Below are 14,468 nucleotides of genomic sequence, written 5' to 3'. Positions count from 1 at the left end.
TAATCAGCTTATGTCTACGGAGGGGAGCAGAGCACAGGAGGTGGATATTATTTGTGTGTGCGTGTGCGTGCCCATGTATTTTGCACGCGCATGTACTTTTTAGCGTCACATTTGATGTCGGCTCATGTCTCTGTGGAGCAGCAGAACCACAGGAGGTAAGAGCATGCTGAGAGGCTGAAGGCGGGGGACAGCAAAAGAGTCTTAGAGTTTTCTTCATCTTTTTCTCTCCCTCTCTTTGTTCATCTCTCCATCCCCCTCTCTCCTTTCCTCTCCGCCTCTCTTCAACTTAATCATCACTCTCCAGTACACGTGTGGAAAGGTCTATAAGAAGTGCGTGGAAATTAAAAGTCAAACAGGTGAAATGGAATAGAAGATTGTGTGTGTGTGTGTGTGTGTGTGTGTGTGTGTGTGTGTATGTGTGTGTGTGTGTGTGTGCGAAACACACACATTTACCTAAGCCTAGTTTGCTCTTACTCATTTGTCAAATGAAGGTGGAAATCGTTCAAAGGAATTAGAGGTCGAGAAAATGAAGTCTGCCTTAATCAGCCTTCTGTCTATCCGACTAATTTCAAAGTCTGTTAAATCACCTTTTCCTGATTTTTGGTGCAGGAAGCAAGATGGGTTGCAAACCTGTTTTCTTACTGGTCCCCATAAACACCATACTCTGGATGTAGTTGTGTGCAGGTTTATGTGTTTCATGGACATACAGTATTAATGCAAGTATTTCTATGGGAACATGGGACATGCCCCTTCTCACCTCTCAAAATCCCAGTTTTGTCCTCCCCACATATAGTGAATTCTTTGTAAACAGTATCATATTCAAGTTCAAGTTTATTGTTATTCAAACCATATATTTTACATATGTACCAGAATGAAAAGGCATTTCTCTGGAGCCTAAGTGCTAGAGAAATAAATAATAGTGCAAGGAGAAAAAAAAAACAAAACTCAGGAGCACTGGATCTTTACCCCAAGTATCCTGTATGGTTAGGTTTAGGTAACAAAAGATTTAGGCTTGGGAAAGATTGTGGTTTTGGTTAAATGTTAAGAAACATTTAACCAAAGTTAAAGTTGAGTTTTGAACTTCAGGTCAGTGTGGACTATTGTAAAATATTTAACCAAGACTTTGATCTTAACCAAACCTTAACCAAGTGCTATGAGAGCTTAAAAACAACCATAAAAACTTGCTTTAGTTGCTACAAGCAAGGAACATGTGTTATAGTTGATATATGTAACTGCATATGGAGGAAAGGGCTTTCACAAAGTTTTTTTTTTTCCTCTCCCGCTTAGGCCTGTGTATCATTGGCATAAAAGGGGCAGTCTCTCTCTCTCTCACTCTCTCTCTCTCTTTCATACTCACACCTCTGTACTATACACATCTGCAACAGAAGTCATTTTGTAATGAGGAACATTTTTGGCGGGTAAGGAAAAGGAGACATCAGATACTCTGTCAGAGATGGAAATGTGTCTGTGTGATCACTGTTTCCTCTGAGTGTAGTAGCCTGGAGAAACGCTGAAACTTAAGGAACTTGTCATTCTCAAGGAGAGGAGAACAAACTCCATGATCCCGACTAAAGTTAGAAATGAAGCCATAGGGAGATGTCAGAAATATTTCTGCATTAGGAGAGAGTGTCTATTTCTACTCTTTACTTCCTCTTTTGCTCGCCCTCCCTCATGTTAGCTCTCTGTTTTCTAATTTTAACGCTCTTTTCTCCTTCATTATCTACTTCTAGCTTATATCGTTTACTCTGCAGATTGGACATGCACAGTGTGTTGTTCTGAAATAAAACAGTGAGTGTCACCTGGTGAAATTAACAAACAAATATACTGTACACACACTTTACTCATAAACACAGCCATCTTGCCTTGCTCATCTGAAATACAACGTATAAATGTTTGAATCATTTGTGGAGGAAGCATTTACTTTCAAACCCCTGTGACAAGCTGTCAGGGTTGGCACAAGTAAGCAGAGCCAGTCTTAGTGATCAGAGTGCTGAACAAACAATCAAGCAATTGATCTGCACCTGAGACTCAGTGGTCCTTTGTACAGTCATTAACAAATGAAGTCTGAATCACAATGGGAAATGTTTGAAATTGACAGTAGATGTAAATGTTGACATCACTAAGTACTAAGATTATGGCATATATATATATATATATATATATATATATATATATATATTATGAGCAGCCCAATATTCCTAGAATTCTTGTTATACTGTGGCGTTTTTCCATTGTTTTTGGAGTAGTTGCACCAAGCCATGCCAGGAACACTTGAGTTGAGCTGGTACACTGCCAGTATTATTCCATTACACAGCATGGCAAGGTAAAGTAAGTTGGATGAATCTGTAGCACATGATTTATGTCCGGTGGCAAATTTCAGTGTCAGAGGAGGTCATGTAGCAAGGTGAAATGTAAGTATGTAGGGGTCATGGGAGTGAATGGGTGTGTAGCATGTATTTGTAATGACGGAGAAGGAGGATGTGTCAATTTAAGGATTTTAACAAGGTAATTGAACTTTTTTGTGGAAAAAACATATTAGACACAAATTATTATTCAGAGTAGAGTATTTCATCTTAAAACATGTCAAGATATCGTTAACCATATCTTAACCGTATCTAGTTTTAATGGTATGCCATTGAAAGACATCTGGGGTTTTTTTTTCAAAGAATCATCCTGTATCAATACTCTCTAGCTAAAGGTTGTGATTAAAGAAAGTAGATGTGAGACTCACGAAAAAATCTTTTTTGAATATTTTATGAACAATGCCAGTGGTCTTAAAACCACAACAAAGAGCTCCGCAAGCTCACCATCCATCAGGAAACAGAAAAAAAGATTAAGAACCAAGAAAGATAAGTGAACCTTTGATGAACTGTCGATGCACCACTACCATGATCGGAGATCCTAGGCTGGTAAAAGAGCAAAAACCTGTGGGGGAGAAACTTCAGTCAGAGGGATGAGTCACCAACGCTCAGCAAGGAGTCCTTAATTATAAAGAATTTGAGTATGAATTGAAACAAATGTCAAACAAATCATTTGTTTGACAGAAACTCGGCTTTCAAGATGCCAGATTCAACAAAAGAGGAATGGGAATGACACAAAGCTTTTTTTTTATGAATACGACTGTTTGTAGTGACAGAACTTCAGTCTCTGAACTTATTTGTGACCTAAATGTTTACCATGATTGGCACAATCTGAGTTTGACAGTCCCATAGCTGGTGCATCTTGTCTAAGCTGATGAAAAGGATAAGGCTTTTGTGGTGCTATTTTTGTGGAGTGAGATTTTTATATGCACCATAAGGGGGACAAGCATTTCAATTGTGATTTGACATTTTGACAACGTTATAATCCATAAGATTTGAATTATTCAGTGTTAACAGTGTGGATTAATACTACAGGTCCCAGGATTCTGGGGGCAGAAGAGGAACTGCTGTGTCAGTCAGATATGTTTGGTTTGCATTAGCAGGAACTTAATACAGCTCTGATACAACTGAGATAAAAGTACAAACAGTAACGCATTGTTTCCTGTGAAACCCTTGTAGGCAACCCAGCGCGGGAATGGTGGACGCGGAGTCCACCAGCAATGAAAACTACTATACTACTACAGAATGTAAATATATTAAATGGTTATTGCTGGAAAAAGTGCCACCCATAAATAATATCAAAAACTGCCTTTGATTTCATGAAAATCTCAAAGATTATGACTTTAAGACTCATTTGTGTCCATTTGGAAACTGCAAAATATTCACTCAATCTTGATAGCTTGTTAGCTGAGAAGAGCCGTCTTCTTTGGTTATTTTTTCTTTACTGAACCAGATTCATTTGACTTTAGATTACATCCCCTGTAATGGCATGTTGCCCACTCAGGGGGACAAGCCCCCCAGTTTGAGAACCACTGGATTTAGGCCAGTTGGACTGTTCTAGTCTGGGTCATTTTCTGTTGACAGTCTGAAGATAAAGAGTTTGTGATATTAAATGTTTATGATCTCCTGCTTTCCACTCCACTAAGTGCCAGTTTACTGTATATGGTTTAATTTTCTACAGCTGAAACTGAGTTAACAATTGTGTGCTGAGCATTAATATTAAAAGGAAACTTGGATTAAAACACCAACCATACTAAACAAGATGGTGTCCCTTGAGTAAGAGAGAATTAATTCATAAACCAGTTTATCCAGGATTTACTGAAAAATCTCATCAGCTCATCTGAGGGACACCTCGCTCTAAGTGCACTCACCTTCAACTCTTTCCGCTGTTGTTTACTGTCCTTTTTGCTTACAGAACATCATTTCATGATACCATCCAGATTTAGCCTTTTTTCTCACTTTCATTGCCCCTTCCAGGCAAATTACAACATCAGTGAGCAATGCAGACAGTTTAACAGATTTTTTAACAGATTTTGTTTTGGTGCGGGTAGGTGCAAGAATGTGTGTTCTTTTGAGATTGTCTTTCACCAGAATACCAATGCTTGCTTACCTGTGAACACATTTGTTGTCCATTGTCCTTCAGCCTTCAGTTTCAAAGACCAAAAAATACTCCATGCCTTTCTTGTGGAATTCAGTTTTGTGTAGGACATCTGGCCTCGTTGGCTTGAACTAGTCCTGTGGTCTATCTATGTGGTCTAACAATATCTGAATCAATATCCATGTTTGTGCTCCTTTTTGATTGTGATACAGTTTTGTCTCATTTGATGCACTTCAGAGCACTTCAAAAAAACAGGTAAAAATTGTCAATAAAATCCAGCTAATGGATGCTGTCCTTAGCTATGAGCCACTTAGGCAGGGCTTGCATAAATGAGAGAAAGAAATGACTATAAGAATACATGGAGTGCACCATAGTCATATACACAACATTGAACGCCTACAACATGTTAGGAGATACAATGTATGGGATGTTAGTGGGAGGGTATAACTGGGAGGTACTCTTGGTTAAGAGCCATGCTTCTTACTGATGAATACTCTGATTAAATTTCAGAGTTATTTATCTTTCCCGTGTCCTACAGCAGCCATCAATGGCCAGATCCCTTCTTGTATTTAGACAAAGTGCTCCTGTGGGGTGAAAGAAGGCGAGTGCTTCATGTAGAAGCAGAGTAGAAGGAGGAGGCAGAGACTGATGGGGTGAAGAGAAAAGAAAGGGAATGAGACAGAGAACAGCAGAATGTAGAAGGACAGGGAAATGATGTCTGAATGGTTTTCTGTTTACTCATGTCTTGCTTCTACTGTAGCTGTAGATGGTAAAAATAAGAAGGTATGCAGGGAAACAGTGAAAAGCTGGTGAGATGATTCTTAAAAAACAACGCCATAATCTTTTCATTGCACATTGTATTCTCATCTTATTATCAATATATGTGAGAAGCAGGTGCATCTCACCATGAAATTCAAAAACTGATGGACTAAAATAAAATAAACAAATTTTTGTTTTCTTGCAAGATTGGCACAGTGGTAAACATTGTGTATCTGACCTTTATGCTTTTGTGCAATTCAGAATTATCTTTCCATCCTGTTATTCTACAGCATCTGCTATATACCAACCCCTCCTGTTTGCTTTTTGCACCTTCTTTCCCACACTTTTACCTTTTATGTCTCTTGTCTGTCTTCATGTTCGTCTCTGATGTGTCACCTCACACTTGACATCCTCCTCTTTTCTTGTCTCCTCCCACGGATTTTACCTCTCCTACCCTTTCCTTGTAATTTTCCTTTTCTTCTTGTCTTGTCTATTGTCCATCATGATCTCCTCTGTCTCTTCTGTTTTTGTCCAGCTCAGGTCTCTTGTCTTGCACTTTTACTTTGTTCTTCTGTCAAGTCTCCCATCCAGCTCCCTCTCATCAGCCACTTCTTCTATCATCTCTTATCTTGTCCTCTCAACTCACCCATGTTCTTACTCTTTCTTGTATTTAATATATTCCTTCTCTGCTTCTTCCCTCTCAGAGTGAGAACCTTCCCTAAGGATTCGGCCTTATTGGGCAGGGACACTGTTCGAGCCCTGATGTACTACGCTTTGAAGGTCTGGAGCGACATCGCACCGCTTAACTTCCACGAGGTGGCAGGAAGTGATGCAGACATTCAGATCGACTTCACTAAGGCCGACCACAATGATGGATATCCATTTGATGGACCAGGGGGCACCGTGGCGCACGCATTTTTTCCCGGCGAGAGGTTTACAGCTGGTGATACACACTTTGATGATGACGAAGCCTGGACCTTCAGGTCACCAGGTGAGGAAAGTTTCAATCTGCTTGTAAACCACAAGTCCCTGTGTGTTTGTCTAAATGTGTAACATCCATGTGGTGCCAGCAGCAGAGACTTACATAGATTTTATGATCCAGCTCTTTCTATATTCTTTAAAAGAGAATTTAATTTGCTTTTAATTAATGCATTACAGTCTAAGGCTATTTAGGTCTGTCTTAAAACAGGGGTGATCCTGGGTAATACTGTTGGAAGTACAGCCTTAATTGCTTTAGACCTTTGAGATTCAACTAATTGCCATGTTGTGTGCATGCTGACATCCTATAATTTCGACATTGCAGTTAAAAATGTTGTAGCAAGATGTGTGCACAGTTTTTAAAGCAAAGTTCGTGTTGAGTTATGAAGAAATGATTAGTTGATTGATGAATTTGAAGATGTCATTGTGGCCTATCAGAACTTATGATTTATTTTGCATTTCAGTCACTATACAATTGATGGAAATTAACTATTGAAAAACATAATTGATAGATTAATCAGCAGTCATTAGTTGTAGCCCAGTTGTTGAGATTTAAATATATTTTTATGCACCACACATGAAGTTCCTTTAACCTCCAGTGCACTAAGTCAGACATCCATTGTGGAGATCCCATTAACCCTGTTAAATAAATCAAAACTATCTGCATTGGTAACACTATCAAGATGGATTATTAACCTAAGCTAGATTCATTATTATCTCTACTGTATCATTATTAAGTCTGTCTTTATTATAGGCTGTGTTTGGCCCATTCCAGTGAAACACATTCACCCAGTGTGTTTTTGCTTTGAGCTGTGTGGGCTAATAGATTGGTTTATGCAGTGTTATCCTGAGTGATCTGGTCAAATTTCTTTCATCAAACAGTTTTCAAAGAGCCTGATTGCCCACTGAGGGAGATCTACGAGTTTGAAATGAGGACAGGATGACAGCGGCTCTAAATGGAATTCAATCAGCTCTGCTGATCAGAAATAGACAAGCTTATATTAGAATTATCCCTCATCCTTAGACAGCTCTGGAGAACACAACACAGTCCTCTGCTGTTTAGGCTCAGATAGTTACTCACTTACATTCACTGATTCATTCTTTCACTCTTTCATACTGTACATTCAGTCCCTCACAGTACAATATCTATCCTCACTGCAGTGTCATCATTCAACTGCCTCCTCTTCAGACTTCTGCTTTACTGTGTGTGTCCTCGTTTTCTTATGTGATTGTGAATTCCAGAGCCTTTGTTGGTTTTCTTCACTCTGGTGCAAAAAAAAACATATCAGTTGCAGTCCCTTCTTTTTGAAAGATGGATGGACATGATGAAAGAGGGAACAATGATAAGAAGAGAAGTAGTACAGGATATAGATATCTATATACATATAGAAACAACAAATGGACGACGACAACATACAATGTAAAAAAAAAAACCTATTATGAATAAGTTAGTGTAGCGCAAAGCTAAAGAGCATATTGGCATGTGATATATATGATTTTGAACTGACACACAAATGAGCAAACGCGTTTTTACAGTAACGTATTAAAATTTCAGGTTATAGGTTTCACCTCATAGTATAGCGCCACAAAAGTATTTTACTATCATTTGAGTTCAGGTACAGGTAGGTGGAGACACTGTAAGGTTAAGTATGCTTGAAAATTTCCTAAGGTTTGCACTGAGATGGACTTCTCCAGGCAAAAAGACCCATGGAAGACCAAAAATGACCTGGCACAGAGCTGTGACAGACAAGCTAGCCAAGATAAACCTGACTTGGGGGAGGGTTTAACATGGTGCCGAGGATGGAGGGAGCGCATTGTTGCTTTATCTCCTACAGGGGACGGAGAGGATTACATGTGCTTGAGATGAACTAATGTGAAATTTTGGCCAACTACATCTAAAAGCAAAAGTCTATACCTGTGAAAAGATCACACTCAAAGTTGGGGTGAAAAGCCTGTCTTCATAGCCTCTTCTTGGCTTCGTCACACTGCCTTCCTGATCTCTCTCCAAGAATTGTGTTTTGCGTGTCCCTGCACTCTTGACTAAAAATGAGGAAAACAGACACATTTGGTCATTTTCTCCTCAAAGGCATTCAGTTGTGTGAAAACATGAGAAAAGAGAGCTTGACATCCTGCCTACTTTGTCACCAGCACCCTTCTAGCTAATTGCTGAGTGAAGTGGTTGTGCATGACGAATCGTCAGCTTGGGAAAGCTACTGAAATTGTTTAACGTGGCCTCCATAATTCTGGCGTTGGAAAGCTGTGGAGAGAGGGGGTTTCAGGCATCATTAGACAATTAGACAAGCACTTAGTATGAAGCATACTGAAGCAGTAGGCAGTACTAAGGCCTTATTGCTGGTTCTTTTCACTAAATTCTCCCAAACTGAATCTTGTGAAGTGTTGTGAATTTAAAAAATGTAGCCCACATCCCTAGTCAGGTAAAATAAGTTGTGGTTTCTTGGAAGGAATTTGGACACTACGCTTGTTGTAAGACAACATGGACCTTTGTGGTGAACGTGTGTTTCGAGATGGTGTGTGGTTTTTAAAAAGCTGACTCTATGGCAGAAAGCAGCAAATATTTTGTGGTGAAGCCAAAGGTTCAGTTTTAATCACAGATCCGTTATTGTGGGCTCATGTGCTCCATCCGTTGTTCCAGTGAAATATTGCTAAAGAAAAGAAGTCAACTTTTTTTATACTTGTGGGTAATAATGTCTGTATTTTGTCTTGGTTTCTATAGAATTGCAAATACCCAAGCAGTGCAAGAGTGATTGTTATTGCCATTCTGTATACCATGATTTGCTGAGAAGTCCCTGAAGCCTGGAGATGAAGGGGTGCCAAAAGTATGTGATATATGAGGATGCCATTACTCCTCTTCTGATTCCAAGTGAAGCCTTTTTCCTTCCAGGAGAAACATTGCATTGCACCCCTTGGCAGCCTATACCTATTTCTAACTAAACCTCTTTCTCACCTCATGCCCAGATATCCCAAATACAGTAATTCCTGGATGAAAGATGAATTTGTGACAAAACCTGACATGAATACCTTTTCTAAAGCTGGGAGCAAAACAGAGGGAGAAATCTGTAAGCAAGCAGCATGTAATGAAGCAGCTGCAGTGACAATATGAGTGATTTTGCCACACAGACACAGTGACAATAGGCCTATATACTGTGTGATTTACACGGTTATATCACACATAAACACTTAAAAGTTACCTCATTCTGAAAAAGTTGCCATTTATGGGCTATTCCCATCAGTTTGTATAATTCATATTTTGTGTCCATTGTTAAATTATAGTACTTTCTGTATTTCATTTTTTGAAAAATATTATCTCAAGGAATATGTATGGAAAATATAATCTTGCAATTGTGCTTTACTCAACTAGGTGCAAGTGTTAGGATCTCATTTGTTTACTGCATCAACTAAAAAGAGCTATTAGCTATATCCGGTGCAGTAAATGTACTGTGCATTGTTCTTGTTAAATAAACAATAATAATAATGGCATGACATACTGTTGATTACATATGCTCAAGGATGGATTTTTAGTTTATTACATTATTACTAATGTCAATCTGATTTTGAGTAAGGCTTTCTTTTAGGAAGTTCCAGTTCCACTTTGGCTCTCTATAATATGTGGAGCTCAGAACTGTTTCACCACTTAACCTTGTCATTTTGTGTGCACGCGGTTATTTGCTTGTCATGACACGTACGTTTGACAGGCAAACTTGTGAAGCGTCTCCACATTTTTACCCGAACACTTTAGTCCCTTGAACCTTTTAGCACTTTCTTGTTTGTTGCATTACTTTCTCATTGTTCCTGGTATTTCTTATGCACTTGTCTGCTTCCAGTTGTTTCTTACTTTAATAACTATTATTTTTTTTAAAAGAAAATTGATTTTGTTGAGCCATTGTCCACATGAGAGGTCTATGGAAAGATATAGTGCCCCACTGACTGCATGTTTCAGACTGAACTTCAGCCTGAGGCCTGAGGGATAGAGCTTACAGTGAGTGTGTGTGAGGCTGACTATCACAGCTGGTGAGTCTGTGATGGGGCCAGAACCTGCGTGGGTCTCCCTCCTTTGTTTTGCACTGTCAGGGCTGTGAACCATATGCTAAAGGACAGCAGCTCAATCTGCTCCAATTAGACCTCCCACCAGGCCGCAGCAGTGGCAGGGCAAGCAGATGACATCGTAGCCTGAGTGTGTGTGTGTGTGTGTGTGTGTGTGTGTGTGTGTGAATGTGTGTATGGGGCAATGGGGGGCCAGCAACAGCAGCTGCATAAATGTATGTCTGGTTAATGGCAGCAGGGCAGTAAAGGAGAAAGGGGTCAGATGTGTCTATATGACTGTAGTCTTTCTTTGTCATAGTAGTTGTTTTTTTCATCAGAGAGCTTTCCAAAAGACAGTTCTTCCCAGGTTCTAACAACCACTGAGCTAAAGTAAAGAATTGTATCAAAGATATTTGTACTGAAGCAGATAATCTAAGTAGTTTTTACAGTTTCAGTTACAGTTTGTCATTCATTTATATACAAGTGAACTAAATGTAATTCCTCTCCGGAATCAAGCTACAAAAAAGCATAACACAAACAACACAATACAGACAAAACAGCAGACAATAACAAATAAGAAGTCCCTGAGACATGTAAAAAGGGCAACTGCACATAATTAATATCACATTGTAAAACTATCTAAGTAAAACAGATTAATTTTTCAAGCCATAAATAATTCAGTCAGACTCAAGGGTGATGGCAGCTGTTGTGTTAGTACAGTGAAATGGCCTTCAATGTGGAAGAAAGTAAAAATATGGATGGATTCTGTGAATCATTATACCTTGTTAGACATTCCTGTTTTCAAGGATACTTCTTTCCTCCACTGTGGTAAATCCCCTCAAGGGTGAAATTCGCATCCAGTGCATCAAACCTTTTCATCTGTAAAGCAAGCACACAGACGGCTATTTTTAACTGTTAAATCTTCTGAAGAAAAAACTCTTCTCAAATGTCTTTAGAAGGGTTTTACTTGACTAATCAGCTCCCTGAAGATACTCCTAGCCACAGACCAGGTAGATGTCTCTTCTCCTGTGATCTGGTTCTGAAGTTCAGCTAACCTTATGTTTTGTTTGGCTGTTGGCTGCTATAGACTGACGCACTGAGGAAAGTTAATTAAACAACTCTTCATTTCTTAAAGTCACACTCTGCCAGCCTCACCTCGCTGCTATCTCAAAACATCCTCCTCCAGCATCATCAGCTTGTCTCTAAGGCATTGTTTAGCTGATGTCAGTATCACTGTCTCTGCATGTTGTTCTGCTTGTAAGACAGCAGATGTTAAGCCCTGCCTGGCTTAGCTCTGCTCCCACAAAGGTATCAGATTCATAAATTGTTGTTCTTAGCAACTTTTTCAAAAGCATGCTAATCCCTTGAGAAGATGTAAACCTGGTAGGTCAGACCAGAAGGTAAAAAGTGAATGTTTGTGCTTCAGCAGATTGTAGAGCTCTGTAATCATCCTTAGAAAAAATTAACCTTATCAGACAAATCCATAGCTGAGTAATTGCCTTTGCTAATTCCCTTCCCCCATCTCCCGGTGCATTGTTCTCAGCGGGACTCTGAATCTGGGTACACTAAGGCCATCTCCTAATGTGTATGATGATGCTGAATAGTGGAATATTAAGCACCACACTTAGCGGACCGGTTCATCCCTGCTGTGTGATTGATAGTTCTGGCATCCATTAGTCGCGACTCGCAAGAGGCAGAATCTCGGTGAGATCAAATAAGTGGAGGTCTGGAAGTGCTGTTTTTGCTTTGACAGGCAGTAGATTGCTTCTATTAATTATCAGTCCACCAGCAACCTGCTTCTGCATACTGATTACCCTGACTGAAACAAAAGCGTCATTAAATAGGTGAATTTTTCATGGCATTCAGCTCTCTCCTTGTGTGTTCTTGCATGTGGTGTGCATGCATGCTTGCATACATGCATACTGTTTATGTCACTGTGAGGATTGGAACTCTGCTAGAGAGAAGAAACACTGATAAAGAATACAATGATAAGTGAAGTGGACAGTTTATGATTACTATATTATCGCACTATCTGACCATGGACAGGTTAGAAAAAGAAAAACAATTTCACTGACCTTCACTTCCGGCACTGTGCGAGCGGCAGCCTGTTATTGCAGTTCTGGCCTCCTTTCTGTGTTTTTTAGTGTATTTTTGTGTTCTTTTCTACACTAATCTCCTTCGTCCATGTGCAACTATGGATGTGCAATTGGTGAGATTAGCGTTTTGCCTTTTGCTTATTTTTTGACTACTTACAACTGCATCGGGAGACCCATTCAACCGAGGCTCTATTGTCTACAACTGGGAACAACTGTTAGCGCTGCACCACACAAGGATACTCTCTGTGGAGAAACTGCAGAAACTGGAGAACCCTACGGAAATAAGGAGAAGGAAGAGGGGATGCAGAGCTGGAGCAAAGTGCAGAGAAAGGAAAAGACAGTAAAAACCAAGCCTACCATCTGTTATTATGGGGAACGTGAGATCTCTCCCAAATAAGATGGAGGAGCTAATGGTGCTGACCAGCCTACAGAGGGAGTATCAGGAGTGTAGCATCATGTGCTTCACAGAGATTTGGCTGAATGAACTCACTTCGGACTCATTAGTAACCCTGGGTAGTTTTCGACTCGTGAGAGTGGACAGGAGAGCAACGGAGAGTGGTAATAGGAAGGATTGGAGAATAGTGATGTTTGTGAATGGTAGATGATGCAACCCTGGGCACATCAGTGTTAAAGAACAACACTGCACAAGGGACATTGAGCTGCTAGCTGTTAGCATTCGGCCTTATTACCTGCCGAAGGAGTTCTCGCACATACACACTGTAGTATCACAGCTGAAGACTTTGCACCCACAGTCCCTCCTCCTCATCTCCGGAAACTTTAACTATGCTTCTATGTCTTCCACTCTCCCCACCTTCACCCTGTATGTTTAATGCCACACCAGGGAAAATATAACATTGGATCTACTGTATGCAAATCAAAGGGGTAAAGTGAAGCCAATGCAGAAGTGACTTAAACCTGCATTCTCTCTAATGACCAGCAGGGGGCGACTTCACTGGCTCCAAAAAGAAGTCCATTTGAATGGAAGTCTATGAGAAAATAACCCTACTTCTCACTTGATTTATTACCTCAACAGTTTCCTAATGAGTTTATGATCTCAATTGCTAGTCTCAAGTCTTCTTCAATACATCATGATGTTCATTTTGTAAATTATGGCCCCCGAGTAAAGTAGACTGTAAAGCAGGATATGCTTTAGGGCGTAGCTACATTGTGATTGGCAAGTTGCTACCACAGCAACAACGTTGGTTAGGTAACGTAACCATGCCGTAACTTCGGATTCACAGAGTATAGGTGTAGGCGTTAATGTCATTCTTTCAGTGTATTTTCAGTTCATGAAAGTTAATTGTGACGTTTTGGTCAGGAGGAGCTGAGGGTCTGCTTTGAAACCACAGACTGGGAAGTGCTTTGTAGGCCACATGAGGAGGACATTGACAGTTTGATTCTCTGTATTACAGACTATATAAACTTTTGTGTAGAGAACACTTCAAGCTTCAAGCGAAACTTTAGGATTTGCATACAGTTGGCACGATCCAGGAGACCAGGAGCTTTGGAATGAAGGTGTTAAATGCAGATATAAGGTTCATCCTTGTATAAGTTCCCAGGCTGTCAAAGTTACTCAAGACTGTTGACTTCTATGTCCATAAATATGCTGGCCCTGTAGGCAAACTTCAGGGCATCCAGGAAGGGATGTGTGATGTTTTTGAGGTAGCCAAACATAATTATTTCAAAGCTCCTCTGAGTCCTGTGATCCCAGTTTTTTGAGGACTGAATAAATGGCAGACAGGAAGAGTTTAGAGGTCTAGTGAATGTAGCCCTTAATTCTTATCCTCAGCATCAGGCAATGAAAGCATTATTTTAATGAAGGGCTAGTTAATGACTCACTGGTGAAGCCAACAGAACAAAGATTCAACCCCAAAATAAAAATTAGAATTCAATTGTCTGTTACACAAAGTCCTCTCTGTCTCTCTATCTATTTCTGCCTTCCTAAATGAATCTGGTCCATTCATCCAATTCTCTCCACTCCAACTTTGTCCGCAGGCATTAGGTCTATTCTGTCAGCCTCACATGGACCGTAAATATGATGACATGGTACATACTCTGTTCTGAGTCCCTATTCTCTCTCTCTTTCCTTCCTTTTGTTCACCTTTCCTCTCTGCACCATGTGCTCCTGTAGATTAG

At 40.0% G+C, this 14,468-nt stretch overlaps 1 protein-coding gene across 1 annotated transcript in view; it reads left to right on the top strand.

Annotated features, from left to right (window-relative positions):
• LOC137171035 (matrix metalloproteinase-17-like) overlaps positions 1-14,468 on the top strand; it is a 70,126-nt gene that overhangs the window by 39,695 nt on the left and 15,963 nt on the right. Inside the window, exon 4 of the mRNA XM_067574762.1 lies at positions 5,922-6,208. Coding sequence (XP_067430863.1) covers positions 5,922-6,208 — 287 coding nt within the window. The remainder of the gene's footprint in view (positions 1-5,921; positions 6,209-14,468) is intronic.

Source organism: Thunnus thynnus, chromosome 19 (assembly GCF_963924715.1).
Source record: "Thunnus thynnus chromosome 19, fThuThy2.1, whole genome shotgun sequence".
NCBI lineage: Eukaryota > Metazoa > Chordata > Actinopteri > Scombriformes > Scombridae > Thunnus > Thunnus thynnus.
This window is presented reverse-complemented; position numbering and strand designations above follow the sequence as displayed.